General features: G+C 37.7%; 3 protein-coding genes across 3 annotated transcripts; 2 read left to right on the forward strand and 1 right to left on the reverse strand.

Moving 5' to 3' along the window:
* Positions 1-1,134: 1,134 nt before the first annotated feature.
* Positions 1,135-6,620, forward strand: LOC6644629. The gene is made up of 3 exons (XM_002067212.4): positions 1,135-1,285; positions 4,491-4,724; positions 4,790-6,620. Exons 1-3 carry the CDS (start codon positions 1,135-1,137, stop codon positions 6,466-6,468), a joined length of 2,064 nt encoding a protein of 687 aa, XP_002067248.2. The 3' UTR covers positions 6,469-6,620.
* Positions 6,621-9,539: 2,919 nt separating this feature from the next.
* LOC6644627 lies at positions 9,540-26,858 on the reverse strand. The gene is made up of 7 exons (XM_023177036.2): positions 26,529-26,858; positions 16,482-16,587; positions 12,213-12,366; positions 12,009-12,136; positions 11,629-11,776; positions 11,394-11,516; positions 9,540-11,328 (listed from the first exon to the last, which is right to left on the reverse strand). The coding sequence occupies exons 2-7, from the start codon at positions 16,557-16,559 to the stop codon at positions 9,941-9,943; spliced, it is 2,019 nt and encodes a 672-aa protein (XP_023032804.2). The 5' UTR covers positions 16,560-16,587; positions 26,529-26,858; the 3' UTR covers positions 9,540-9,940.
* On the forward strand, positions 14,845-15,757 carry LOC6644628 (farnesol dehydrogenase). Its single transcript, XM_023177035.1, has 2 exons — positions 14,845-15,417; positions 15,494-15,757. The coding sequence occupies exons 1-2, from the start codon at positions 14,845-14,847 to the stop codon at positions 15,755-15,757; spliced, it is 837 nt and encodes a 278-aa protein (XP_023032803.1).
* Positions 26,859-27,395: the final 537 nt, after the last annotated feature.

Genomic DNA, 27,395 nt, shown 5'->3' on the forward strand with positions numbered 1-27,395 from the left:
CAGCAACAACAGCAACAACAACAGCAACAGCAGCAACATCAGCTACACTAGCAACTGCGGCAACGGCAGCAAACAGTAGTAACTGTAGTAACTGCTTCTTTTTTTTTGTTTTTCGAAAGTTGCAACTCGAAAACGCATCCTGTTTGTCAGCATTTCATCAAAATTGGAATTACAAACAAAGATCAAAGGAATTGGTTCAAAAGCGAAGGTAAGCCTGTTGCCATTGCCATTGCCAAATGCATGGACATCAAAACATTGTAAATTCTTGTTTAAATCACAAGAATTAACTAACTAACAGTCTAGTAGATACATGTACATATATATAATAATTGTAGACTAAATCTTAGGAAAGTTAACCATCAACTTGTAGAAACTTTCTGAAGTCTTCAGCCATATATTTTTCAAATCAAATAAAATATTAAAAAAATTCTTTCAAATATTAAAAGTTTGAAAAAATTTTTGTTATGTTTTTTCGCTTTGATTTGCAAAAATTAACATTAAAAACTTTTTAGATTATAGCTTAAATGTTAGATTTTTGTCTAGCCATATTTCCTTCTCTTTCTTTGTTTTTGTCAGTTATCTCACTCTCACTCTCTTAGCCCCACACGATGAATGTATGTATGTAGATATCTGTGGCTGCTGCATTCTCCCAGTTGGTTTTTGTCTTGTTTTTGTTTTTGGTTTATTCTTTTTTTTGTTGGTCATATTTGTTGACCCACTTCACTTATGAGAAACCTATTAACACTTTTCACCTTTGTTGAATGACCCGCTGAATAAGAGCGGTGGTGCTGGTGGTGTTGGTGTACTTTATGTGCCACCTAATTGAAGGTTTTGTGTCATTAAGAAGACTTACTCACTTTTAAGACAAAATTCAGTTTCTTTATTTACTAATGATGGTGGAAAAAGTGATGAGCGTTTTGCAATCATTTATAGTGCAATTGTTTATAAATGAAGCACTTAAGAAATGATAAAAAAAGTCACTTTCTTTCTATATATATACATATACTTATAGCAAAAACACTTTCTACGGTTCCTTCTGCAATTTGTATTAAGTGTTTTTCTTTCTTGTTGCTTTGCTAATAATAATAATTATACTTGTAACATTTATTTCAGTTTTCCAAATCAAATAAAAACATGCAACATCTACAACAGCAGCAACAACAACAAAAGCAGCGGCAACGGCAGAGGCAGCAATTTAAAAAAAAAGCACAATGCCAAAATCTTGGTGTTGGTGTTAAGAAGAGGATTTGGTTGCCGCTTATCATCTTCCTTTCACTACAGGTGAGTGTTTTTCTTTTGTTTTTTTTGTTTTTTTTTTGTTACTCTCCACATTTTCACATTTTTCATAATTAATATCCAGTAACAACAACAACAACAGCAAAATGCAATTGCAATCTATTGGCAGCTTATAAATTAAAGTAGATAATGCCATTTAGTTGATAATGATCACTACTTGGAGCCATGGAAGTGAAAGATACTCACCTGAGCATGAGATGATTATAATGATGATGGCTTTGAATTTCAATTAGGATTGGTCATACATGAGCAAAGAAGAAATGAATATTGGTTTATGTTGGCCAAAACTTTCATTAGGATTGTTTGAAATTTTGTTGAAAAGTTTGTACCTTTCAAAAAGGTTCTACTTCTGATTATTTTTTCTTCAGCTTTGAACTTGAAAATATTTTTGGCCTCTTCTTAGGATTCTTAGCTTTGATTGTGTCATTATTTATACATATGTCGATTATATATATGTATATATTTTAGATTTTAAATATCTTAATGGATTGTAGATCATTTTTATATATTGACATTATGTTATGTTTTTAGAATGACTTGATCTTTAAGTTATATTCTGTTTATAGCTAGATTTGTTTGAATTACTTCTGTGGATAATAACAATTCCTTTTGTAGTGTCTTATATTTTGTTTTGTTTCCTTTCGTTCCTTTGGTTATCTAATTGAATGACGTAATGAATGATAATAATCCAAGTGAAGATGTTTTGATAGTTTGCCAGAAATGAGTCAAATACTTTTTCCCAAATTCCTTGCAATCCTTTCTCTTTCATCAAGAAAATATTCATGACGTTAGAAAGTTTGTCTCTCCTTCTCTCTCTCTTTCTCTGTCTCCCTCTGTTTTTGTTTGGTATTCTGATGGTGTGGTGACACAATTTTGCACCGCAATCGAAATTTCGCTTTCCTTAAATGCCACAACAAAACGAAAATGTGTTCACCTTTGACCCCGACATCCACTTGGACTGTAGCTGAGACTCCTCATTGCCAGAGAGCCTACAGCAACGAAATGTTGGTAAACTCTATACAAGTCTTGATGCTTGTTTGCCTGTATATGTGTAAGTACATTCGCGTTCTCTCTGGCAATGCTGTTTTCAGGTTCGTTTACTTTCTCCCGATTTGGTGCGCCTGCCACACAGAGCCCAAAAAAACAAAAAGAAAAAGAGCCGTCAGCATCTCTCAAACATCTTAGCATTGGTCGAGGTCAAGACTAACATTGCGCCGGCTGCAGCCTCGACTCGACTCATCTCATCTCAGCTCATTCCATTCCATGCCAAGCCATCCCATCCCATCCCATCTCATCATTAGTTGTCGCATTAGCAGCTGTCCTGCCTAACGATTACGCTCACGATTTGTTGGCCTGGGCTTATTGGAAATCTCTTAACACTTTTCTTACTTCTGTTTCTTGCTTTTCTGTTTCCAATTCCATGCATTCAATTAAACAGCCAAAGCAAAAGAAGTAGTGATAGTCATTTTTGATAATCACATCATTTTCGAAATGAAATGTTGGCGTCTCGGCGTCTAGTCGCCTTTATTTAAGTTTTGAAGACGAATTGTAAATGCAAAAATTAAATGCCTGTTTGCTGTTAGTATTTTTAGAATTTGTTTGGTTTATTTTGCGGAACTTGTTTGTGGCACATCACTTTCTACCAAACAGGATTGCTAAAACTGAAGCTTATGCTAAAGCCTCAGGATGCCACCACCGTCGTAGTCGTCGTCGTCGTCGTCGTCGTCGTCGCAGTCTTAGTCGTTGTCTTGGTAGTTGGTGCTGCTGCTGCTGCTGTCGTCTCGCTGATTATGCGACATCCCAGCAACTTTGCTGGTGAAAGTTGTTTTGGCTGCGGCACAGATTTTTGGCCAAAAAAAGAAGTGAAGCTACATTTGGGAATCTGCCAGATCTGGGCATCATCCACATCCATAATCACATCCACCTGCTCTCCCGCCAAGACGCGGAGGAAGACTCAAAAAAAAAAAAAAAAAAACCTTAAGATGAAAAGAGAGAAACCGACGATGAAATTGAAATTGTCCATTGATAATGACCCTTGCCAATAAAAAGGAAATTATCCACACTTTGCATACACTTACAGAGCTCTTATTTAGCGTAACAAGTTCTGTAACTAAATTAATCGATTGTTGTACTCAAGTTCGATATCAAAAGAACTGTAATCGACCACAAAGGGATCGATAACATTTCTTAACCCATTTTGGTTTGAATGTTTTTAAGTAAGACGAAAATCAATTACAATTTTAGAATGTAAGATTTTTAACAAACTGATACATGTGATTCCGATTGTTAGACTTCACTTTATTTTCACTATGTCGATATTAAATTATCGGTAAATATCGCTAACGATATTTCTTTTATCACAGAAACCGGCAAAAGAGTATTTTGTTGTAATAATATGGTAAAATTCGAGTACTTGTAGTAGGACGTCTCTAGCATCTATGAAATGACAAGTATGATAAAGATTTAATTTAAATATTTGTTACTAGACAATCGAAAAGTCAGTTTGAACGTAAACTAAATCGATAGAGGGTCTAATTTGTTACTCGATTTCTGTTGTCTTTCTCCTTACCTTGGTTTATTGAGGACTCTGAGTTTGGTTTTACTAGATTTTTAAATTGTATCTCTTTCTTTCTTTGAAGTTCGTTTAGAATATTTAGTTTTGACCTTTTTGGAGACGCAGATAAGATCTTGGTTATTATTGTTTGTTGTTTAGATGATTATCGGTGATGTAAGTAGGGAGAGCATGGTAATTGCGATGTTCTAACGTTCTTGTGGTCGCTCTGGTTCTAGCCTTGACATTATTATAAACCGTTCATCGAAGGCGGATCTAAGAGCCAATTTGGGTCGCTGCTATTGACGGGGAAAAAGCGAAATTGTTACACTTTTTTTTTTGTGTTGTTTTTCTCTCTACTTTTGTGTAGTTGTTTGGTTTTTTTTTTTTTTTTCCTTATGCAATTGGCATCGCATGTAGCATCCGACATCCGCGAGCCGCAATCCGCGATCCACTATGCGCCCATTCCACTTGGCATTCTCTAGACAGTTGCCGCTGTTGCTGATGTTGCTGTTGCTGTGGTTAAAGCGGTTTACTTGGCACCTTATTAATGCAAGTGACTTTGTGTGTGTGTGTGTGTTTGTTTTTTTTCTCTCTTTTCGTTTCATCTTTCTCTTTGGGGCGGCGACCCATTTACAGCTAGTCTCGGTCTGGGCGGACGATGTTGAGGTGGTTAAGGCAATTGCCGGCGGCGCTGGAGTTGGTGTTGGCGTCGGAGTTGTTGGCAACGATGAGATGTCTGATCATGAGAATGAGGTGGATCAAATGGCCCTTGAGTCGGAGCAGGAGCAGCAACAGCAATCTGTGGTACCCAAGGTTCAGGTGCATTACACCCACAATATGCCACCAGCTCCTCTAGTGAGCGTGGCTACCAGAAGTAAGTTTTCAATCAAATACGCATCGAGTGTAATTCAATTTGATTTGATTTCCTTTTTCGTATAGGCAATATCCATCAAGGACATCCAGGCATACCATTGAATTTTGCCCAACCCTTTGGACCGCCACCGCCCTTGGTGGCTCAATTCTATAAGGGACCACCACCACCGCCACAAATGTCACAGCCACAGCGTCCCCCACCGCCACCGCTCCAGCACCAGCAGCAGCAGCAGCAGCAGCAGGGTCAACAACAGATCCAACAAGTTTCCGATTTGAGTGTTGGAGCCTCTAGCAACAATGAGATATGGGCATCACCCGAACAGGATATGCCCAAGATTGTCTCGCTGGATGTCAAGTGCGAGAAGAGCGGCATGAAGGTGTTCGTTCAATTCGACAAGCCCTTCAATGGCATTGTCTTCTCCAAGGGTCACTACAGCAATATGAACTGTGTCCATTTGCCATCGGGTTTGGGTCGCAGTTCGGCCAGCTTTGATATTGGATTGCATGAGTGCGGCACTGCCGGCAACACGGACAACTATGGCCAGGGCTATGGTCATGATAATGGTGGCGGCGGTGGATCCGGTGCCGGTGCTGGTACATATTTCGAGAACATAATCGTCATTCAATACGATCCTCAGGTGCAAGAGGTGTGGGATCAGGCACGCAAATTGCGCTGCACTTGGCATGATCAGTACGAGAAGAGTGTCACCTTCCGTCCGTTCCCGGTGGACATGCTCGATGTGGTACGTGCCGATTTTGCTGGCGACAATGTTGGCTGCTGGATGCAAATTCAAGTGGGCAAAGGGCCGTGGGCTTCAGAAGTGTCCGGCTTGGTGAAAATCGGACAAACAATGACCATGGTGCTGGCCATCAAGGACGACGACTCCAAGTTCGATATGCTGGTACGGAATTGTGTGGCCCATGATGGCAAACGTGCCCCCATACAATTGGTCGATCAGCGGGGATGTGTGACACGGCCGAAACTGATGTCACGATTCACCAAAATCAAAAACTTCGGTGCCTCCGCCTCGGTTCTGTCCTACGCCCATTTCCAGGCCTTCAAATTCCCCGATTCAATGGAAGTGCATTTCCAGTGTACCATACAAATCTGTCGTTACCATTGTCCCGAACAGTGTTCGAATGATCCAACCAATCTCCAGGATGTCCATCATTTGCAGGTCGGTCCCGAATCCCAATACGGACCACCGCCGCCGCAATTGCATGTGGATGCCTATCATGTGGCCAGTGCCATTGGCAAGCGTCGCGATGAGCGTCGTGTTCAGCGTCGTGCTCGTGCTGTGGCCTCGGCCACAGAGCCGCCCCAAGTGGGACTCAATCGAATCATTAAAGTGGTATCCTCTGGTGATTTAACGTTTGCCATCGATTCGGCCAGCAATGGCAATGATAGTCAATTGGCTGGCGATCAACATGCAGCTGGTTCGATCAGTTCAACGCAACCCCAGACTATGGTCTTCCCAATACGCGAAGAGGGACTCATCTGTATGACAACGCCGGGCTTTGCCATAACGCTGATCATCCTGCTGGGCATCCTGGTGACATCGTGCCTCATATCGGCCGTCCTGTATGTCCGTCTGCGGCCGTTCGCCTCGTTTGCCGCCACGGCCAAGGAGCGGGCCGTCGCCTATACGAATCCACAATTGGCGGGTGTGCCCGTCATCAAGATGCCATCTCCATCGGATGCGGTGCAGTGCACGACGCTGACCAAGAAGCGAACGTTGTCATGAGTGGATACAAGGATGGAAATTCGAGTTGCTCGAGTTGTTTGAGCGAGTTATAAAATTTAGTTCATTCCGTTTACTGGGTAATACAACTTCTCCGCCTTCCCCTTACTAGACACACATTTTCCCCATCAATCCTTATCTAAACTTTCATTTTAAGTGCAATCAAAATTATTTCTTGCAGAAACAATAATCCAAAAACTAAAAAGTTATTTTGGAAAACTTACTTTAAAATGTTTAGTTTTTCCCTTCTTCATATTTCAATTGTTGCTCTCATTTAATTTTCTCTTTCTTCCTCTGCAATCCTCTTTTGGTGGCAGTCGGTATATATATATATATATTATATATATATATATATATTGTTTAGTTTAAGACTAGGTTCTATTTCATAAAAAATTAATAAAAAACAAAAAAACAAAATATAAATGACGGTGCTAAGCCATGCTCCTGCTTACAAGTTCAAAATGCTCGTTAGTCTTCGTCTACAATCTAAATCTATAACTATCTAATTACTATAAATTTAGACAACTGCAAGACCTACGTACATACATATATACACACACATACATATATGTATGCCTATATACCATACTATACTTATCTTATATATAAACATACATACATACTACCAAAACCCCTACATATATCCGCATACAAAAAAAAAAAAAACAAAACAAAACAAAAACAAAATAAATACATACAAATATTTATACTTACTTATATACGGACAACTTCAATTAGTCACTAAATATTTTAAGCGCTTTAACAAAAAGAAAAACAACAAACAAACAAACAAACAAAACTTAGTCTAAGCTCGTTTTCCAATCTTAATTTTGATCTATATCCTAAATATGTATCTTCGCTTTAAATAAACTTCAAAAATACATTTCGATTACATATTTCTATAAACACAATAGCGTAAGTGCATCTTGTAGTCCATTTATGTATTTGTTTTAATTGACAATATTTATATAAATATATGTTTTTTTGTAGTAATCTTGTAAGCAGAGTAATAAATTATTAATAAACAAATGCAAATCAAAATGTGTCAAATTTGGATAATAATATCGAATAAATATTTCATCTGATTCATTTGAGAACCATTTGAATAATGGTGATCGAGCCTCCAAGATTGCATTCGATTGATAAACCTAAAGCATACTTTTCAGCGTAATGAAAAATCCATGCCTAATGTTAGTTAAAGTGTGTTAAATTGCCACAACGCCGGCAAGTAGGCAATACATTGTTGTTTTTTTTTTTAACTGTTGTGCCCTATAGTTATTTCCAGAAAATCAACTGTTTTCCAATAATTTTTGAACAAATTTACAGTTAGGTAATGTAAGTTTATAGACCAAATTGACTAATAAACGCAAACCCAAACCCATACGCCAAACAGTTACTACTAACAGTGAATTTTTAATCCTATTTACATAAATCTATATTTTTAGTGGTTGTATATTTTGTATCTATTTAGTTATATAAATCAGTCACAAACTTAGTGTATCATTGCAAGATATTGCCTTCTTTTTAGCCAGTGGATGGTTCTTTGGCTCGCAAGGAGTCTTGCCAGCCGGTTTGCATGTGTCTGTAGCCTGGCATTGTACCTGCTGGTCCACACCACCGATTTATTTGATCTTCTACCGTTTCCACGTCAAGATCATGGTGTAGTGAGGCGCCTCGAATACACCATGGGCATCTACCGCAGAGCTTTGTTTTGAAAAGTTTGTACCTTTTTTCTATTGGAATCTGCAGCCATCCCCCAGATTTGTACTCCATATCTCCAAGTAGAAACTATTATACTATTATTATATAGTGCCCGTTTTGCATCTTAGTGGCAATTTGCTTTTGCCATTTGTCAGCCAGTTTAGACCATTTGATTCTGCACGTTTTTAGAGAGGCTTCGATGTGATCTTTAAAAGTAGGACGTTTGTCTAGGACTACTTCTAGGTATTTTGCCTTTGCTTCTGTTTGTAGCACCTTTCCGTTAGGCCATACACGGGGAGGATGCTTTCTTCTCAATGTGAATCATATATTTAAACATTTGGCCTCGTTTAGCATTATATTCCATCTGCATGTCCAGCTTTTAAGCAGATGGAGATATTCTTCCACTCCAGCAGCAGCAGAATACTCACAGAATGAGGAATAAAACATATAGACAAGCTATTAAGGATTTGTTTTCTTCCTCAGGCCTCGGTATGTCAGAAGTATACACCGTGTATGATAGAGGACCCATGAGGTCTAAAAACTCCTGCTGATCCCAAAATTAGGCAACGGATTTCGTTCGTGTTCTGGTTAAACGAACGAAATCCGTTGCCATCCACCTGTTTTTCCAATTTCTAACCAATTTCAAGAAGTTATATCTCAATTCAAGCGCAATTTAGCACATTTTAAAAATGCATTAGGCATTTGGACTTGAAAAAAATTCGTAACATAAAATTTGGCCAACTGCCTTGAAATGGAATCCGCAGAGAAATGTAAATGTTGTTTATATTATATTAATTTTATTTGTATCTTCACTTAACTAAACATTTTTATTTTCTTTGCTTTTTGAATTTGTTTTTTTTTTTTCGTTTACTTGTCTAAAAGAGTTTGAAATGTTTTTGTTTATTATTTTTCTGTATTAATTGTAAAAATTAACCTTATTGCATTTTGTGTGTGTGTGTTTGTTGACAATTTACTAGATTTATTTATATATTGTTATACGTTGTTTTGTTTTTATTAAATTTAACTAATTTCCCCGTTTATTGATTTCTCAAATTTTCTTAATTTCATTTCGTTGCGCTCAGAACTTAAATGATAAAATAAATAAATTTTCCCTTAACACTACGCCACAATGTGTGCAATTTATGTACTTGTATATGTACGTATGCGTATCGTCTAACAAAAGAGAGAGATAGAGAGATATAGAGAGAGAGAGAGAGAGAAATATAGATTAGATAGTAGGGATAGAGCGAGGAAGATAGCACCTCTGGTTCGGTACAAAGTAACGAGTAACGAGTACCGCATTATCGACTAAATGCACCCACTTCACAACAAAAAAAAAAACAAAAAAAAATATATATTTATATATATTTATGTATATATATATATACTTCACTTCAGCACCACTACTCAAATTGTGACGAATCGCGAATCAAATGGATTAAAACAAAAAATAAATAAATAAATATCTTAGCATGGACCGGTTGATCGGGGGACAAAAAGCGTTCTTCGTGTATTGCAATGTGGCCCGAAAGAAGCTGACGAGAAGCTAAGCTTAACTAATTAATAAAAAAAAAAAAAAACTAACGAGTACGCCCCGTGCAATAGAGATAGATAGAATGAATTTCGTTAGAATTTCGGTTATTTAGATGAACGAATTACTCAGTCGGTTGTTGCTCCAAAAAGAAAGTAAAAGAAGGCAATCATAAAAAAAAAAAACAAAGATGGAATGTGAGCAGAAAGCATAATATGATCGATCCCATAGTGTTAATGGAATTCACTGTACTGTCTCATGTCCAACACTGGCAGTCTGTTGTTGCGGTCGTTGTTGTTGCTGTTGTTGTTGTTGTTGTTGCATGTGACGCAGCCGGAAGAGACGCAATGTCATCCAAGAAGCCAAGGTACCTGGCACCGGCATAGGTGTCTGCTTCTCCAATGCCTCCTTTTGCAATTGATAGCGATAGAGCAGAGAGCCGGCAATTAGAGCCGAAACAATTGTCGCCGATATGACCACAATGAAGAGTATACTAAATCCTGGCACTGGCATGCAAATGCCATAGACAACCTCCTCGCTAATTTTGCCTTGGAACACGGTTACCGCCTCCTGCTTCGAGTCCGGCGAGAAGGCCAAATCAGCTTCCGAAATGACATCGTACAGTCCACTGACCCCGACATCCGCACTGCGCACTTTGCGATCGGCAATGACCAGAGAACGACGGCGTCTTGGTCGCGGCACCTCCGAATTGGATGCCGATCCGGATGATGATGAACTACTGCTACTATTTGACTTTAGTTCATCCGTATCGTTATCCAAATCGATGTGATCTTCGCGTGGTTGTTTTAACGCCTCTGCTTGTGGCCGATACACCGGTCGCGGTACATCATCTTCAAGTTGATCCTCCTCAAAATCGGATGGTTTGGGTTCAAGGGAACGTGGTCCAGCCATTGGAACACCAATACGTTTTTGCGCCTCCAATTGGCGTGGGCCGTGCGGGAATTTGCCACTCTTCTTGAGACCCAAATACCGTTCACCACCATCGCCGCCTTCCATATCGGAGAGATCATCGTCGCCAAACAAATCGGATAGATCGACCTCCTCGGGATCTTCGTGGACAGGCCGTGGCTGTAGATTTCCACTGCTCTTCTCGTGGCCACCACCACCCATAATCGTCTGCTTGTGATCGTGTATTATGTCCTCATAGAAGATATCGTGATCCAAACCCAAGTTCATGCCATGTTGGCCAGTGCCCGATGCTGGCGGCTGCATTGGCAGATCGTGCATCAGATCATTGCTGCTACTACTGCCCATGGCATCGCCAATATGGACATCCTTTCGTTCATGGGCATTACCCTGACCCAGACCCAGGCCGAGACCCAGGACATCGCTAGCACCAGGTCCAGCACCCGTATTCTGGCAATGGTCCAAGCAACCATGACGGCATATCTCCACCTTACATTTGATGTGCACACTCAGGGCATCTGGGAATTTGAAGGCATGGAAGAAGGCATATGTTATAACCGTGGCTCTCTCATCGGGAGCACGTGCCTTAAGGAAGCGTGAAATCATCTTGGGACGCAGCACACAACCAAATTCGTCCGAAAGATTGATGACATGACCCGAACCGTCGGAGGCCACACACGATTTGACACGCATATCAAATTCACCTGCCAAAACAAGTGAAATATTGTGAAAAAAACCTCTCTTGTTATCTCAAGTCAATTAAACTTACCGCGATAATCATTGATGGCCACCACAAGGGTTAAGGTAGAGCCAAGTGGCACAATGCCGCTCACTGGTGGCGCCCAGGGTCCCTTGCCATGTTGAATCTCCATCCAACAATCAACATTATCGCCTAAATAAATAACCACAAGAGGGAAAGGCACGAAAGGAAAGGGAAGTGAAGAGAAGAGAAGACCAACAGACGGTTCGATGAGAATTCAATTTTGTAATTGTGTTTGACTTACCGCGAAAATCAAGTTGTATTACATCCAAATCGGCAATTACCATCGGCGGCTTGGAGGCAGTCTTCTCATAGTCGTTGAACCATTCGCAGCGCAAACGTTTCGCCTCATCCCAGACCTCCAAGAGATCCTTGTCATACTGCACGACTACCTGTTGTTTTATCGGTTGATGATTTAGGCCAAAAGCGAAAACAAAGAGAGACAAAGAGAGAGAGAGAGAGAGAGAGAGAGGAAAAAATCAAAAAACCATGCAGGTGAATGTTCTGTGAACTGTGGGAAAGCTTCATCATCGATTGTCGCCCCAAAAACCAAAAACACAACCATCATTTCTCTGGCTCTGCTGGCGATAAGATCACAATAGGTTGAAGTACTTGACTGCTTACCGTATTCTCATAGAATTGGCCATTGAGATCCGGTTTAGTGCCGCAACGTGAATACGAGATGCGAAACGAGAAGAATGTCTTGCCCGTCGAGGGAGGCACATAAACGCATCGCGGATCGCTGTGTTGTCCTGTCGACGAAACAATTCATAAATTAATAACCAACATTAACTCGATGCTGAGATTAAATAGAATGCAATTTCATACCTTTGGAGCTCACAATGCCCTCGAATGGATGAGAGAATGTCAAATGTACGTCCATGTGATCCTTACCGCACATTACCTCCAATGAAACTATGTTTGGCATACCATCTGGCCGATCCATGGGCCACAATTCATTACCAGCTATGACTAAACTAAACTGTAAGGTGGCCAGAAGAGAGAGAGAGAAAAAAAACAGAAAAATAATTTAAATTAAAGCAAATGGTTAAAGTGAATGGCCAAAAAGGCTTCCTCCTCACACTTTCCCCACACAATTTCACATGATTTGTGTTGTCAGGAATGCGGAGGGAATTGCTGACAGCTTCAAGCCGTTATAATTTCTAATTAGCGCAATTCCCACCACTGGCCCGAAACAACGAGGCACCTGCTGCTCCAGCTAATCTTGCCCCCCCCCCAAACCAGCATCTGCATGTGGAATGGAATTAGTACATTACTTCGTTTGAGTGTGTGTGTGTGTGTGTGCAGGAAAGTAGTTCCTTCACTAATTGCTTTATTTAGGTTTTTTATTTGCTTTGAAAACGTGTTATCAATAAAAACGAAAAGCTTAACTCTTTGCCTGACCATGGAAAAATGCATTCAAAACGGAAGCCATTCAACAGGCTTAGGCCCGAATTGAGAAAACAGATTCCAGTGCATCTGGAAACTGGAATTGGTTGAAACATACACACACACACACACTCACACATAGTTAGACATTGCAACTAAGCTAACTGGTCAATCCTGTCCGTCTGGGGTCCACTCCTGGCATTTTGCATACCTGCCCCAAACTGCCTTGCCAAATGTCGGCATAGCCTGGCCAAAAGCTAACCGTTTCGTCCAAAAAAAAATAATAATATTGCCATTGGAATTTGCAGTAAAAGTTGCTGCTGTTGTTGTTGTTGTTGTTGTTGTTGTTGTTGCTCCATCAACAACATTGCAATGTCTGCATAGGGTAAACAGATGAAAGATGACGACGACAACGACGACGACGACGACGTTTGAAAATGAGGATGGTGCCAGTTTGTCTAGAGTTAGTCAGTCACTTTTTCACAAGGCAGAAAACAAGTAAGAACAAGAAAATACTAGCTAATTTCAATGTTTTCCAATTATTATTATTTCTATGTACCTATATCCTCAGAAAACATTATGAATTGCAAAATATTAGCAAGCAAAAAGTAAACTTTTTTTGAAAACTGACCAAATTTTTCTAAGCTTTCTCTCTTTTGATTGCCTAATTATACTATGGTCTTAATTCATAGCTTATTAGGAGTTCTCTGAACAGTAATCAAACGATTAGTTATTACATATTACATTAATTACATTACTTAAAATTAATAATGCAAAACAAAAACCTAGCCTGAGGGAGTTTATATCGATAACTAGGTTTCATCCAAGCCCAAAAATTAACCAAAACGTTGACAATTAATATAATAGAGAATAAATATTGATTAATTCTATATATAATATATTCATACATTTTCAAATCGTACTTTTTAAAAGAATAGTTTGAATTTTATATAATTTCAGTTATTCATTCATTTTCAAATTCTACTCTACTTTTGATTTAAAAATTAATATTTTGTATGCATAATTTATCCACTCACTTATTAGAAATTTGAAAAAATTCTGACAACTTAAACAGATCAAATAAACTTATTATCTTTATATTTATATAGATTTCTTTTAACTGTTTACAAGATAAACCAAATGACCCCAGAAAGGGCAGAAAGGCACAATCTGCCAAAATTTGTCTTTCCACTTACTTTTTATTAACGTAAATGTCAATAGACAGCGAAATAAAAATATTTTTAATAACATTAATTGTTAAAAACTATCAAAATTTACTCCTGGGTTGATTGGGTCTAAGTTGAGAGATTCTAATAAAGTTTTAAGACTTTTTAACAAGTTGAGTGAACCTTAGAATTATTTACTATCAATTCTCATAAGATAAGCTCATATTCACTCTCAATATATACTATATAGAATTTGAAAATTATAGTGTGTTAGGTTTTGTTAATCATGAAGATAAGATAAGAAATATGTTGTTATTTTTTTTAGCTTCGGAGTTTAACTCAATTCATATTAGTGGAAAGTCTAAACATTTCCATTAGATTGATAGCTAAATATAAAACATTCCCCTTGATATTGAAACAATATGTACATATACAGATATTTATATAGCCTAAAGACATGAGCAATTTATTATCGCTTATACGAAAGTTCATATATTTATATATGATATAATATTAATGACTTGCTAAAATTTTTATTCTAGAATAAGATTTTAATTTAAATATTTTAGTTTTGATATTTTTGCCCTTGCCGAAATTGTATATTCATGATGATGTATGATTTGATTTTTAATTGGCCAAATTCTAGTTCTACCAGTTTTGAATGACTTGAGACTTTAAGGGTATAGAAAGTTCGGCAAGGCCGAAATTAGTTGATTGTTGTTTGTGCTTGGTCATGGTTAGCTATTACAATGAAAAGTCAGAGTCACCCTGAGTGTTTGCCTGTCCGGTGAAATACTTGCTCAACTTGCTCTCTAAGAGACATTTGTGCCTCTGTCAAGTGTTTAGTATAAAATGAACAATCCGTGTGCTCTTTGTGTTTAGTAAGAGTGTAAATTTTCATTGACATGGATCGTTGGTTGAATCGCGTTGCCGTCGTAACTGGCGCCAGCTCTGGCATTGGTGCGGCCTGTTGCAAAGATCTTGTGGCCAAGGGCATGATCGTGGTGGGTCTGGCGCGACGAGAGAACCGTTTGGAGGAACTGAAGGCCTCACTGCCAGCCGATCAGGCCAAACGATTCTATATCCGTCAATGTGATGTTAGCATCGAGCAGAATGTTATCGATACCTTTGCCTGGATCGATCAGACACTCGGCGGAGCCGATGTCCTTGTAAATAATGCCGGTGTGGCCCGTCGTGGCTTCGTTATTGAGGCGGACAACTCGCAGAAATTGCTTGACACTCTGAAGACGAATGTTTTGGGTGTGGCATGGTGTACACGGGAAGTATTCCAATCGCAGAAACGTCGCCAAGTCAAAGACGGTCATGTGGTAATCATCAATAGTATTGCCGGACATGCTGTGCCCAATGTGCCGGGCTATAGTTCCAATCTTTATTCTCCGTCAAAGCATGCAATAACTGCATTGACCGAAGTTCTCCGTCAGGAGTTCCAAATGCAACAGACTCAGGCAAAAATAACCGTAAGTCGTCGTCATTGTCCGCCATCTGTCATCTGTTCATCTACAGCAATTTTGTCTTTATCTATCAATTTTTTAGAGCATTAGTCCTGGTGCTGTGGATACCGAGATCTTTGACGAGAATGCGAGAGCTCGTATGCCCGATTTGCCAATGCTACGTGCCGAAGATGTGGCCGATGCTGTCTCGTATTCCATACAGACGCCACCGAATGTGCAAATCCATGAGTTGACCATTAAGCCAAGGCGAAAAGTTCTAAGCTTCATTCCATTGAATTTAAATGTTAAATTATTCGTAATAAATCGTTGTGATAACCATAGGCAATTAATTTTATTGCGAGAATGATAGAAAACAGGCAGATTTAACTGTTCATTTGTATGATATGAGTTGTCTCCTCGGAGTTAGAAAGGAACATCACTTGAACTACATGGAGATATTTTTCAAAACCAGCAACAAGAAAATTCAGTCGGACAAGAAATAAGACAGCAACCGAAATGGAATTGAAATAGTCTCTCCTATAAATTCATTATATAAGTTAGGGTTAGAAGCTAGACCATTTTCGGTTTCGGAAATGGCCCCGCGCCGGCCTAATCCGTCACTGTCGTTAGCCCCATAAGCTGCCAAGCGCTTGATATTTCATTCAGAATTGTCGATTTACGCTCGAAAACGACTCGGAAACGAGAACAGGCCTAGAGATCAATTGCTTTTGGTTTCTTAATCTCATTAGTAAATGTTTAGTAAAACATGAATACCAAATTCTTAGCTAGTCTGTTCGATTTTCATTCCATGCCGTATACGTGATATATTATTTAAACATTTTTTTGTTTTTTTTTTAATTTCTCATCAATTAAAAGATAATTTTAGCAATATTCACACAAAACAGACAGCGAGCAAATTATTATGACTTCTTTGTCTCTCATCCAAATAAAATCTATTTTTATCACATTTGAAACTCATTTTGTTCATCATACCCTTATGGTAGTGGAGTATATTAGCTACTGCTGTTTTACACTTCATTCCCATGCATTTTATTTACGTTTACAATATTTTAATTATTTATTTGACTTACCGTTAAATGTAAAATAAATATACAGCTACTAAATCTAATGTCCCACAGACGTGTAGGACCTTTTTGTGGACTCCACATATTGGCAATGTGGGCGCTGCGTCTAGATCTGAGAACGAGATGAATGCAAAAACAATACACAATTAGAATAGAGGAATTAAACATTTTAGTAAATATCTTAAATTATAAGCCAAACTGTTTTTTGGGGGCTGGAGGCGTCATTGACACAGTGGGTGACCTTGACTAGTTATTTTTCTATCGCGATTTATATTCACTCAAAACAAAAATTTAAACGTTTTTTGACGTGATTTTGTATCAATTGTTTATTCATTTTTTTATTTAAATATTTTGTTATTTTAATCTTCACTGGCTCAACATCAAAAATCGGGGTTATACGTTTATTTAAGGACTTGCTTTGTCAAGAATTTGAATAGTATTAATAAATACTTAAATTTACTACTTGTAAGGCCTCTTTAGCAAAATGCAATGATTATTTTCATATAGAGATGGATCTAGAAAACATTTTCGGGGAGGATTCTATCAGAAAAATTTACATTTTTGGCTTAGAACAAGGCAATTTGTCAGTATGAGAACCTATCGAAATTGTAAGACCACTTTAAAGACTCACTAGTTGGAAGTGTAAAGCGCTAAAAATGTAAAAAGTCATTTGAAGTATTGACACACCCCTCCTATGTAGATCCATCTTCCATGATTTCTTTTGCAGTTCATTTTCATCAAAGGCATTACACACATCATAAAAAGTTTCAAAATAGTGAAAGGCATGTTATCATTTCCGAATTTCATTAATTTGGTTTAACTTCTAACTAGCTTTGGCAATTCGGAAGTGAATTGAAGTGGGAATTGAAAGAGAACCATCTTGATAAATTAGGTTATTAGTAAACAATAAGATGAATACAAACAAATGTATTTTGTGGGTAGCGTTTCGCGCGATTAAGCAATAATGAAAGGTAGTTTCATCAGAGATATATGTATGTAATGTCTTAATGCTGATTACAGATTTCATTTGAGGCAATTAGAGCCTTGCAAAAGGGATAAATGCCTAGCAAGAAGTACTTAGTTTCTAGCATTTAGAGTACATATGTATATATTTTCATATCGGATTGGGTCACTATATTATACAGCTCCCTTAGCAAGAAGCGATTGGAAATATAATTCAAGATGTAGTAGATGTCGACATAAACCTCTGGTACATAAATCCTGATACAGACTTTATCTATAAACTTTACTATTTATAAGATCTATAATTCTTGTCGCGTGGCCTTTAATGGTTTGATTGGGTCAGAAGTGGGTGGGTGGGCTTTGGAGATTGTTTCCGTTTGTTGGAAAGAAAAGAAATTGCTATCGAAACCAATAAGTGGACAATTGATTCTGTCACGCTCTGGCCGCAAGGTGGCATCGAAATTCCCCCTAAATAGCTAGTTTACAAATCGTGAACACAAAAGTGGGCCAATTTGTGGCCCATTCATTGCAACGGCAATTGGCAATGCAATGCTCAGCGATCTGATCAAAGGGACTTGGCTTTCAACTCAACTCATTTCCATTTAGTAATGTTAACTTGTTCTTAGAAATTTGTTTGCCATTGCCGCCGCATTTTGTAAATGTTTAAAGATAAGGTAAACATAAAAGTTTAAGGTATATGTAAGGTAAGGTGACTTCAGGCCATGACCAAGTTTTTGAGTTCATCTCAGTTATGAACGAAAATTGCCCAGTCGAGGGTCGTTTATTAAATTTCAATTTGTTTATGGGCTTCTCTTATTTTCGCCTGCTCTTTTAGAGTACGTGACTGTGTGTGTGTGTGTATACGCATGTTGACCAACAATTTTCGGCTAAACGCCGCTGGCTTGTCTGTGGTCCATGCCGAGGCTAATGACGAACATCAGACATCTTTATTACTTTGCAACCTGAGAGACTCACTCAATTTGGTAGGTGGGGATGGGATGGGATGGCGGGGGAGGGGTAACTCTAAATTCTTGCGCGAACCTTTTTAACAATTGATATTAAAATGTATGTACGAATGGTCAAAAGGGGGTAGGCAGAGAGGAGGGGGGCATGGGGGCCAAAAACGTGAACAATGAGAGGTGGACACGCCCACTTTGTGTTCTGAAGTTGCCGCAGGAATCGGCATATTTTCGATATGTAGGTAAGCACAATGTATTTTTTCTTTCCTTTGCATATTTTCTTTCATTTTTGGAATGGGGAGGGGTTTGGTTTTTTTTTTCATTTTGGTTTTTTGGTTTTTGTCGTTTATTTTGCTGCACATAATCTATGAGAAAGTGTAGATACTGGTTACTTTCCCCTTAGTGCTGCTGCGTTTTTCTTCTTTATTTATTTTTTTATTACGGTACAAATGAGAAGAAAAAGAAGGAGGAGAAAAAAACGAAAGAAAGAAAAGAAATGCCGCCAATCAATCAGTTAGTCAGTCAATCCATAGAGCAATCCCAATAATAATAATAAAAAAAAATCTCACACACACACACAAAGGAAAAAAATCTTGTTGCTTTTATTGCTTTGGATATTTTGATTGTCTGTTTCTCTGTGTGTGTGTGTGTGTGTATTTATTGTATTTGCACACTTTTACCCAGGTAAGGTCCCCGCCTTGGCAGCAGGTGAAAATGAAATCGAAACTGGGCGACGAGGCTTTCAACTCGATTGTCCGATATACAGATAATGTATATGTATGTATATAAATTTTGTTTCTTTCTTCCTCCTCTCTCTCTCTCTCTCTCTCTCTCTCTCTCTCACGCTCTGTCCATTAAGCCAAATTCAAAGTTGATGGACAAGTGGATACATATCTGTTTGTATGTGTGGCATCTCTCTGCTGGCAGCGCTGCTGCTGCTGCCACTTGAATTCAAGCGCAAAAATGCGGTCAGAATCGTTCACAGAACGAACTGTAAATTGTAAAGCGTCAGCGTCAACGTCAACGTCGACGCGTCGCTGCGTCGGCATCGTCAATAAGAAGACAAAACGGTAAATTGTTGATATGCTTATTTGTTTTTAATTTAGAGCCAATTAATTTCTCTTTTCTTTCTGCCTCATCATCTGTTTTGTCTCTTTCCCTCCCAGTCAGTCAGTCAGCCTCATTGTTTCGGTTTCTATTTCTATTTCTATTTAAGATTTTCACTATTCTCGTTTAATTAGGAGACGAGAAAGCTACGCAAAAATTTACTTATACATACATACATACACATACATACATACATACATGTGTATGTGTGAGTTCAAGTATTGATTAGTGAAATTCAACAGTTTTTCAGGATTTGCATATCCTTTAACAATATAAAGTTCAAAAGTAGGGTTACCTTATTTTTATAGTCAAAATTTGCAATCGGACTTGTTCTTTAGGTAGATGCATTTCCAAATAAATTGTAGAATTATGTCATTGTTTGTTTTATGCCCTCGTTTATCTTCTTTTGCAACAGCATCCTCTTATCCTTATGAGAAGTCCTTTCTATGACTAGAGTCCTTTCTATTCAAAATTTTGGAGCTCCAAAATAAAGTAATCAATCAATTAAGAAAAATCAGCTAAATATTTTATTACTAAAGCATTATTGAGGATATTGATCCTCATTTTGTAAATTTAAGACTATTTCCCAGCATTTCCTTTCATTTCAAAGTGTATAATAAGGAAGGTTTTCTTAAGTACTTTAATAATATTTTAATCTTCGTAAATCTCTTAGTCGACAAATGTCAAGAAGAACAAAATATGAGACTTAAGAGTATAGAAAATTAATAATTTCTTACAAAACAACACACAAAAATGAAGTAAGTAAGTAAGTCGTCTCGCCGACTTTGGTATACCATACACCAGTAAAGCAAATATTTCAACTTTATTAAACAAATGCATTTTCACATGCTTTTTACAAGCATATCTTAGTATCTCGCTCACTCAATCATACGAACACCCTAGCGCCCCCACCAGCCAACGGCCAACTCCGGCCTTATGGAAAAACGTTTATATGCAAAACTCGACTGTTTTTTGTCCGATTTTGATTTTGGTATTTGGTATTTTTCTAGATATTAGTATTAAATTTAAGTGTGCCAAATTTGATTGCATAAGGTAAAAAAATACGGGAGATAATCAAGTTTTTCAAATTACGGGGGCGGAAAAGGGCGTGGCAAAATTTTTATACATACAAAATGTGTGCATTTACTAAGCGAATATACATACCAAATATGGTGTCTCTAGCTGGAATAGTTTTTGAGATAAACGCTTTTTTTAAATTGCGTGGGCGGAAAGGGGCGTGGCAAAAATTTGAAATAAACTTGATCACTCTACATACTACATGAGTCTACATACCAAATTTGGTGGCTCTAGCTCTTACAGTCTCCGAGATCTAGGTGTTCATACGGACAGACGGACGGACGGACAGACGGACGGACAGACGGACATGGCTGGATCGACTCGGTTGTTGATCGTGATCAAGAATATATATACTTTGTGGGGTCGGAGATGCTTCCTTCTGCCTGTTACATACATTTTGGCGACTTTAATATACCATTTCACCCTATGGGTGTATGGTATAAAAACTATAGGTATATGTAATTTTAAATAATTCAAAATATAACTTTTAAAATATATTTATGTAGTTTTTCTTTTGCCATTGAAACACAAATCATTCTAAGATTCTCTAATATTTCAGCTGACAACCCATACAATAACTCTGAAATATGTTTATAGCTCTTTTAACTAAGAAAAATATCAATTAAAAATGGGTTCAAGATGCTATTTTTAGAATCACACAGTGTCCAGTGAAGAAGGTTTGCTTTTTGCTTTTTATTTATATACCTATTATTTAGAAGCATAATTTGAGACTAGGGCAAATATTAGCAAACATTTAATTAATTAAAACCTAATAGGTACTTATAAATCACAAGCGAAGTGTTATTAAATTTATAAAAAATATAAATGGATGTATATGTGTATGTGTGTGCCTGTATCGGTTTGTGATTATAACCACCTTTGGAAAACTGTAATTCTTTATTTTAGGGCTAATCTAGTGTCATAAACAGTTTTTCTCTTTAGCGTTCATAAATTCTCTAAAAAATATTGTTTCCATATGGATAATTATGTGCTGGAAGTTGATCTAATTGAACCGTAGAGGAATATCGTAAAAACTCGCCTATTTGACTATACTAAAAATGCAGGCTGACCATTTAGTTTTTAGATTATTCTATTAATGATTCTAAAAGTGCTTTGAATAAGAACTAACCATAACATAACCATAATCTGAGCCATCATTATAACCAACAGACCAGCTTAACTGCCCATTTGTGAAGGGTTAAAGTTTTGCATCAGCTGTTGTTGTTGGTATGTACGTATTATGTATGTACTTACATATCAGCTGATCAATCTTTAAGATCAGTGTTCTACCTATAAAAGCCAACACAATGGCATTTAATTAAGAGAAGCCTAGCTTCAGCCTAGAGGTAGAAAGAAAAAAAGCGTCAGATGGAAGGTTGGATTTAATGTAAGTCAAAGAAAGTGCTTCCCAGCAACCAGATGGGGCAAGCGTGTGTGTTGCACGGTCTAATGACGCTTAATTAAGTCGATGCCGCCTGCAATTAACAGCAAATGCAGGCAACATTCGGCCACGCTCGGTAAGCCACAATCACACACACACACACACACACACTCTGACATATGGGTGGTGCATAGTGCCTTTGGGCATTCAACAAATGGCGACGACGACAGCGTCTATGGCATTATTTATCATTAATATTACATTATCGTATCGATCAAATGAAATGGAAAAGAAAATTGTCGCACCTTGCAGCAGCCATAGCTGTACATGATGGCCTTGCGGTTTTCACTTTTTCTTTGACTTTAACTTCTACTCCACCTCCATCTCCGCCTCCGCCTCCTACTTCCACTTGGCTTGGGAAAATGTTTTGAAAATCGACCAAAAATCAAACCACTTTCGAATCCAATGGCCATTTGTTGCTCGCCCCGGTTTATAACGGACAACGCAGAGTAAATGAAGTAGAAGAAGAGAGAGAGAGAGAAAGAGAGAGAGAGGTAAAAAACAACAACTAAACTAAACGGTAAATCACCTGCCTATGATTTTGTATTTTCAGCTTCTGTGGGCAATAATAACGAATAATAATGATAATGATCCAAAACTAAAGAGAAAAACCAAAAAAAAAAACACGAAATATATTTTTAAATGGTTCACTTTCTTTTGCGCCGGATTTTAATTAAACTGGTTTACTTATAGATATCTTTTCATCTACTCCACCTCATAGCAAGCCAAGAGCAAGTTTGGTCACTTATTTTTATTTTTTTTTTTTTTGGTGTGGGGTGGGATTTTACTTTGGCTAATTAAAATACTTAATTTTTCACTTTGGTGTTAGCTTTTTTCAGCCAAGAAAGCTAACAACTTGAAAGTATTCAATTTAAGCCTTAATATTCAACAAATAAAAAAATGACTAAATTAATGCAGATGAATATTCTGGTCTTGTTGTGTTGTCAGTTTCTCTTGCACTTGCAAAAATACAAATTATAATGAAAATTATCTCAGTAAAAAGGAAATGCAATGAATTCCAGCCATGGCCTCCTGCCTAGACCTCAGATCTTCTCTCCCACAACAATAACAACGAAAATAAGACATTGTACGAAAACTTTTTTGTTGTCTGTCTTTCTGTATGTCTGTCTGTCTGTCTGTAGAACAGCAGCAGCTGGGGCAAACTGCAACTGACACGACAATTGTGGTAACAACCAACATCCGCCCATCCCCTGCCCGCCTTCGCCCACTCCATGGGAATGCAAATTTGAATGAGAAGAAGAATGGACAGATTGTCACCAGAGAAATATGTATATACACATATGTATGTATGTATGTCTTGAGAAAGGACAACAACATGAATTCACAGTGAATGGAGGAGGAGAGGCAAAGAGGTCCCCAGATAGTATTTGATACTCAAACTTATGACACATTAAATTGCATTTGCCTTTTAAATCGTGTTGGGCTTTAAGGACATTTAAATGTTAAGGATAAATATTTTAGGATTAGCCACTGGAAAACAGATACGTAAAAATCAATTTTGTAGATCTAAAGTTAACTAATATAAAGACTAAAAGTTTATGCTTTTGATTAAAGCAAAACTCTAACAATAAGTGAGATAAAAAGTAAGCAAATGAATATCATCCATAAAATACAACAAAAAATAATGGCAACGGCCTTTGGCCCAGGTAACAAAATGTTCTATTAGAGTCTATTATGGAAGAAAAACGATCTCTAAGATTCGCCGAGAAAGTTTTAAGGAACATTTAAATCAACATTTAAGATGACGTCTTAGTTATCACTATGGACCAGCCTTTAATATATATGGGCTAAAACATTTGACAAAATGCAGAGACAAAGTACATCTAATTAATAACTAGTAAGTTTGCCAGGTGAAAGGTAAACTATAATTAGTAAACAATGGAAGTTTTTAGTGTTAAAAAGACCCATACAATTTGTATGCATCTATTGAGATCTTATGAGAGTTAAACACTCTTACTTTCCCCCCAATAACAAGATTTTCAATTTCATTATTGGAATGCCGTTTGAGAGGGTGAGGATGAGGGTGAGGGACGCCACCTATATCATCCATCCATCTATAGAAAGGCAAAGAACAGTTAGACAGCGCCGCTGTACATCTCTTGAATGCATAGTGTTGATTGTCTTTTAACAAATTAACATTTGCTCAAAAGAAAAGGCGGCGGCATCAACATCATGATCATCATCTGCATATATTGTATGTTTCTGGGTTTATATGTTTGTATGTACATATGTATGTATGTATTTATTGGACAGATACACGAACGAACGTTATGTGAAAGAGGAATAGAATTTACTGGGTCGCTGATCGTCGGAAGCTCAACCTGTCGACCAACCTCAAAACAATGAATGAATTTCAAATGACGACGACGACAACGACACACATAGATCTCGGTGATAGACTGACAAGTCAGAGATGGAGATGGAGATGGAAATGGAGATAAAGATGAAGTTAGAGTCGGCAAACGTCTTCTCATTGGTTTTAGGGTCGAGACCCTTCTCGCTGCCCTCGCGCCAACTCTCTTGAATGAGCGTTTATATGGCTAACATAGATAAACAAAACTTGTCATTGCATTTATTACCAAGTCGCGTGTTCTTCTCCCTGTTTTGTTTTATTCCACCTTTAGGAGTGAGTCAAGTTAGTTTTTTGGCTAGCTTGATATTAAAACTACTTATTAGGGTATTAAACACCTCGACTTATCTCTCTCTCTCTCTCTCTCTATCATTGGCAGGAGTTTTAGTTTCTATCGATTCATTAACTTAATTAGAATGAAATGTAGTTAACGGTGCATTTAAATCATCTTACATCGAAAACGTATTAAGCTCCATTAAGACTCACACACAGTGAAAGAGATAGAGATAGAGACAGAGAGAGATGCATAGATAAATTGGCCAATGATTAATGTAAAATTTTAAGCCATTAGTCATTGATTTAATGATGAAACGACAAATATAAGTTAGTAATTCAATCCACTTACCCAAGAAACAAATATGGAATTTTGTTGTGCAAAAAGAAAATTGTCGCTTTACGATTTAATATTGTTGGTTTTTGCTTAAAACAAAATTTATAAATTAAAATTCAAAAAATACACACAAACAAAAAACTAAAAAAAAAAAAGAGAAGAACTCTTAATTCATAATAATGGAGATTCTTCTGTGAATTAAGCATAAATGTTTGGCCAATCATATAGTTAATCTATAAACCAGCCATCTAACTAACTACCTAACTAACCCACTAACTAACTAGCTAATGCTAACTCAGCCAGTCACTCAGTGGGTTGTCTAAAAACAAAAAAAAAAACCAACGAATTGTAATGCCATCATGGGCAAACTGATTAGTAATTAGTCACATTGATTTGACAGATGGGTGAGAGATTTGTAAAGTTTTGTGGGACCTAAAAAACTGAACACTGAAAGAAATTTTTAGTATATACATATGTATGTACATAGTATGTTGTTGCAGTTAATTAGAGGCTTAGATCATTTTATGATGATGCATGTGTTGGGATCAGGTGGAAAATGGAATGGGAACGGGAACGGGAACGACAACGACAGGTGAGGGAATTTTTGTATTACAATGTCACTTCTTTATTTCTTTTTCTATCTTGCTCTATGATTGTGTTGTTGTTGGTGTTGCAGTTGTTGTTGTTGGTGTTGCAGTTGTTTTTGTTGTTGTTGTTGTTGTTGTGGCTATAACATGTATGAATGATCGTTATGATTATTATTTTTATTATTATGACTTTTCCACGGCTCGTTTTTCTTTCTTTCTTTCTCTCTGTCTCTAGTTCTGTCTCTGTTTTGTTGCTGAGAAAATCAAATCAGAGACAGAAACACGCAAAGCACCTAGTGAGCTGTAGCCTCCAACGGGTTAGTATTTAGTTGATTTAATGATCATTATCCTCATCACGATGATGAGAAGACTTTGATTTTTTTGATTTCTGATTCTGAAGATAGTCAAACGGAATAGAAGCAATAGTAACCCACAACGCACAACAAATACACACACACACATAGACACACACACACAACGGACACAACAAGCCGCATTTGTGCTAATTGGGAAAATTAGAAAGCATGAAATGCTCGGTTGCATTTTGCCGTCTAGCTGGTTAATCGGCTCTATCGACTCTACACTCCAACCATTCTCCATTGCAAGCCCCGTTCCCCCCGTTGTCTGCCCTCCCCCATACTTCTTACACCCCACTAGCAGCACCATGGAATCCTCTTCAAGCTCCTTTCTTTCCCCCATAATTGTGTAAATTAAATTTTTATATCGTATATCCTGGTTGACTGGCAAAAAACAAACAAGGATTCAAATACACTTAGAGAAATAATATGGATGTGGATTAGGAGGAGGGAGATTTTTAAATTAAGGATCAAGTTGTTCTTATAGTATTTTTGATCATTTTTTTTTGGTTTGTGTTTTTTTGTTTTTGTTTTTGTGGCAATTTGCAATTGACACCTTAAATTGCATTATAACACACTCACTTCACTGCAAGGTAAAAATGCACCGCTCTCTCTCTCTCTCGCTCTCTTTTGCTCTTTCTCTCACTTATATAGAGGAGTGTGTAACGGTAATTGGTTGAAACAACAAAAAAATACACTTGGGCACACTTTTTGGGCACACAGAGACACACACACGGAGAAGGAGACAAAAATAAAACGAAACTCAATCCACACGATACGAAAGACACTTGGGACACCAAAAAAGTCAGTTACAGTTGCATATATAAAGATGCAGATACAGATACAGATAGAGATAGAGATACAGGTACAGAATCACACTGTGATAGCGACGATGATAATGATGATGACGATGAGGATGAGGATGATAATTATGATGTTGTTGATGATGTTTATAATAATAATAATGATGATGCTCACTGCACGGGAATATTTATTTTTTTGGGAATATTCTGCGCAAGCGCCAAAGCGAGCAGCACGTGTGAACTCGGCGAGCGACGAACGCGAAATACGCGAGGCCAGTCAAAGATACTTTCTTTGGCCTCGTAATGTAACTGTCGGGAACAGAAGAAGAAAATCAAGACAAGACCAAGCCAAGCCAAACACACACACACACACACACAGACTCACAGACTGACTTACACTTATACAGCTACGTAGACCGAGAAGACACCGCCGAAGACCAAAGCTACAGAAACGAGCTCAAAATCTGCGACAGAGACCTGAGAAGAAGAAAAAAAAAAACACAAGCACAAGTAGTGAGCTCCAGAGACAGAGTAGAGGAGAAGATTGTGTGCGGAGGGTGAGTGCGGGGGTATGAAGCTAGATGTGGATGGTATATGTGGGTCTAGCGATGAAAATATCTATGTACCAGCAAGTTCCAATGTATGT

The sequence above is a fragment of the Drosophila willistoni genome (assembly GCF_018902025.1).
Source record: "Drosophila willistoni isolate 14030-0811.24 chromosome XL unlocalized genomic scaffold, UCI_dwil_1.1 Seg142, whole genome shotgun sequence".
Lineage (NCBI taxonomy): Eukaryota > Metazoa > Arthropoda > Insecta > Diptera > Drosophilidae > Drosophila > Drosophila willistoni.

Bases quoted from the DNA above. Each gene is read 5' to 3' on its own strand.
- LOC6644629 (XM_002067212.4), top strand. From the start codon at position 1,135: ATGCAACATCTACAACAGCAGCAACAACAACAAAAGCAGCGGCAACGG. The intron at 1,286-4,490 runs GTGTTTTTCTTT...ATTTACAGCTAG, and splicing joins CTTCCTTTCACTACAGGTGA to TCTCGGTCTGGGCGGACGAT. The intron at 4,725-4,789 runs GTAAGTTTTCAA...TTTTTCGTATAG, and splicing joins AGTGAGCGTGGCTACCAGAA to GCAATATCCATCAAGGACAT.
- LOC6644627 (XM_023177036.2), bottom strand. From the start codon at position 16,559: ATGTGGAGTCCACAAAAAGGTCCTACACGTCTGTGGGACATTAGATTT. The intron at 11,777-12,008 runs GTAAGCAGTCAA...ATAAAACAACAG, and splicing joins GCCAATTCTATGAGAATACG to GTAGTCGTGCAGTATGACAA. The intron at 11,329-11,393 runs GTAAGTTTAATT...TTGTTTTGGCAG, and splicing joins GGCCATCAATGATTATCGCG to GTGAATTTGATATGCGTGTC.
- LOC6644628 (XM_023177035.1), top strand. From the start codon at position 14,845: ATGGATCGTTGGTTGAATCGCGTTGCCGTCGTAACTGGCGCCAGCTCT. The intron at 15,418-15,493 runs GTAAGTCGTCGT...TCAATTTTTTAG, and splicing joins AGACTCAGGCAAAAATAACC to AGCATTAGTCCTGGTGCTGT.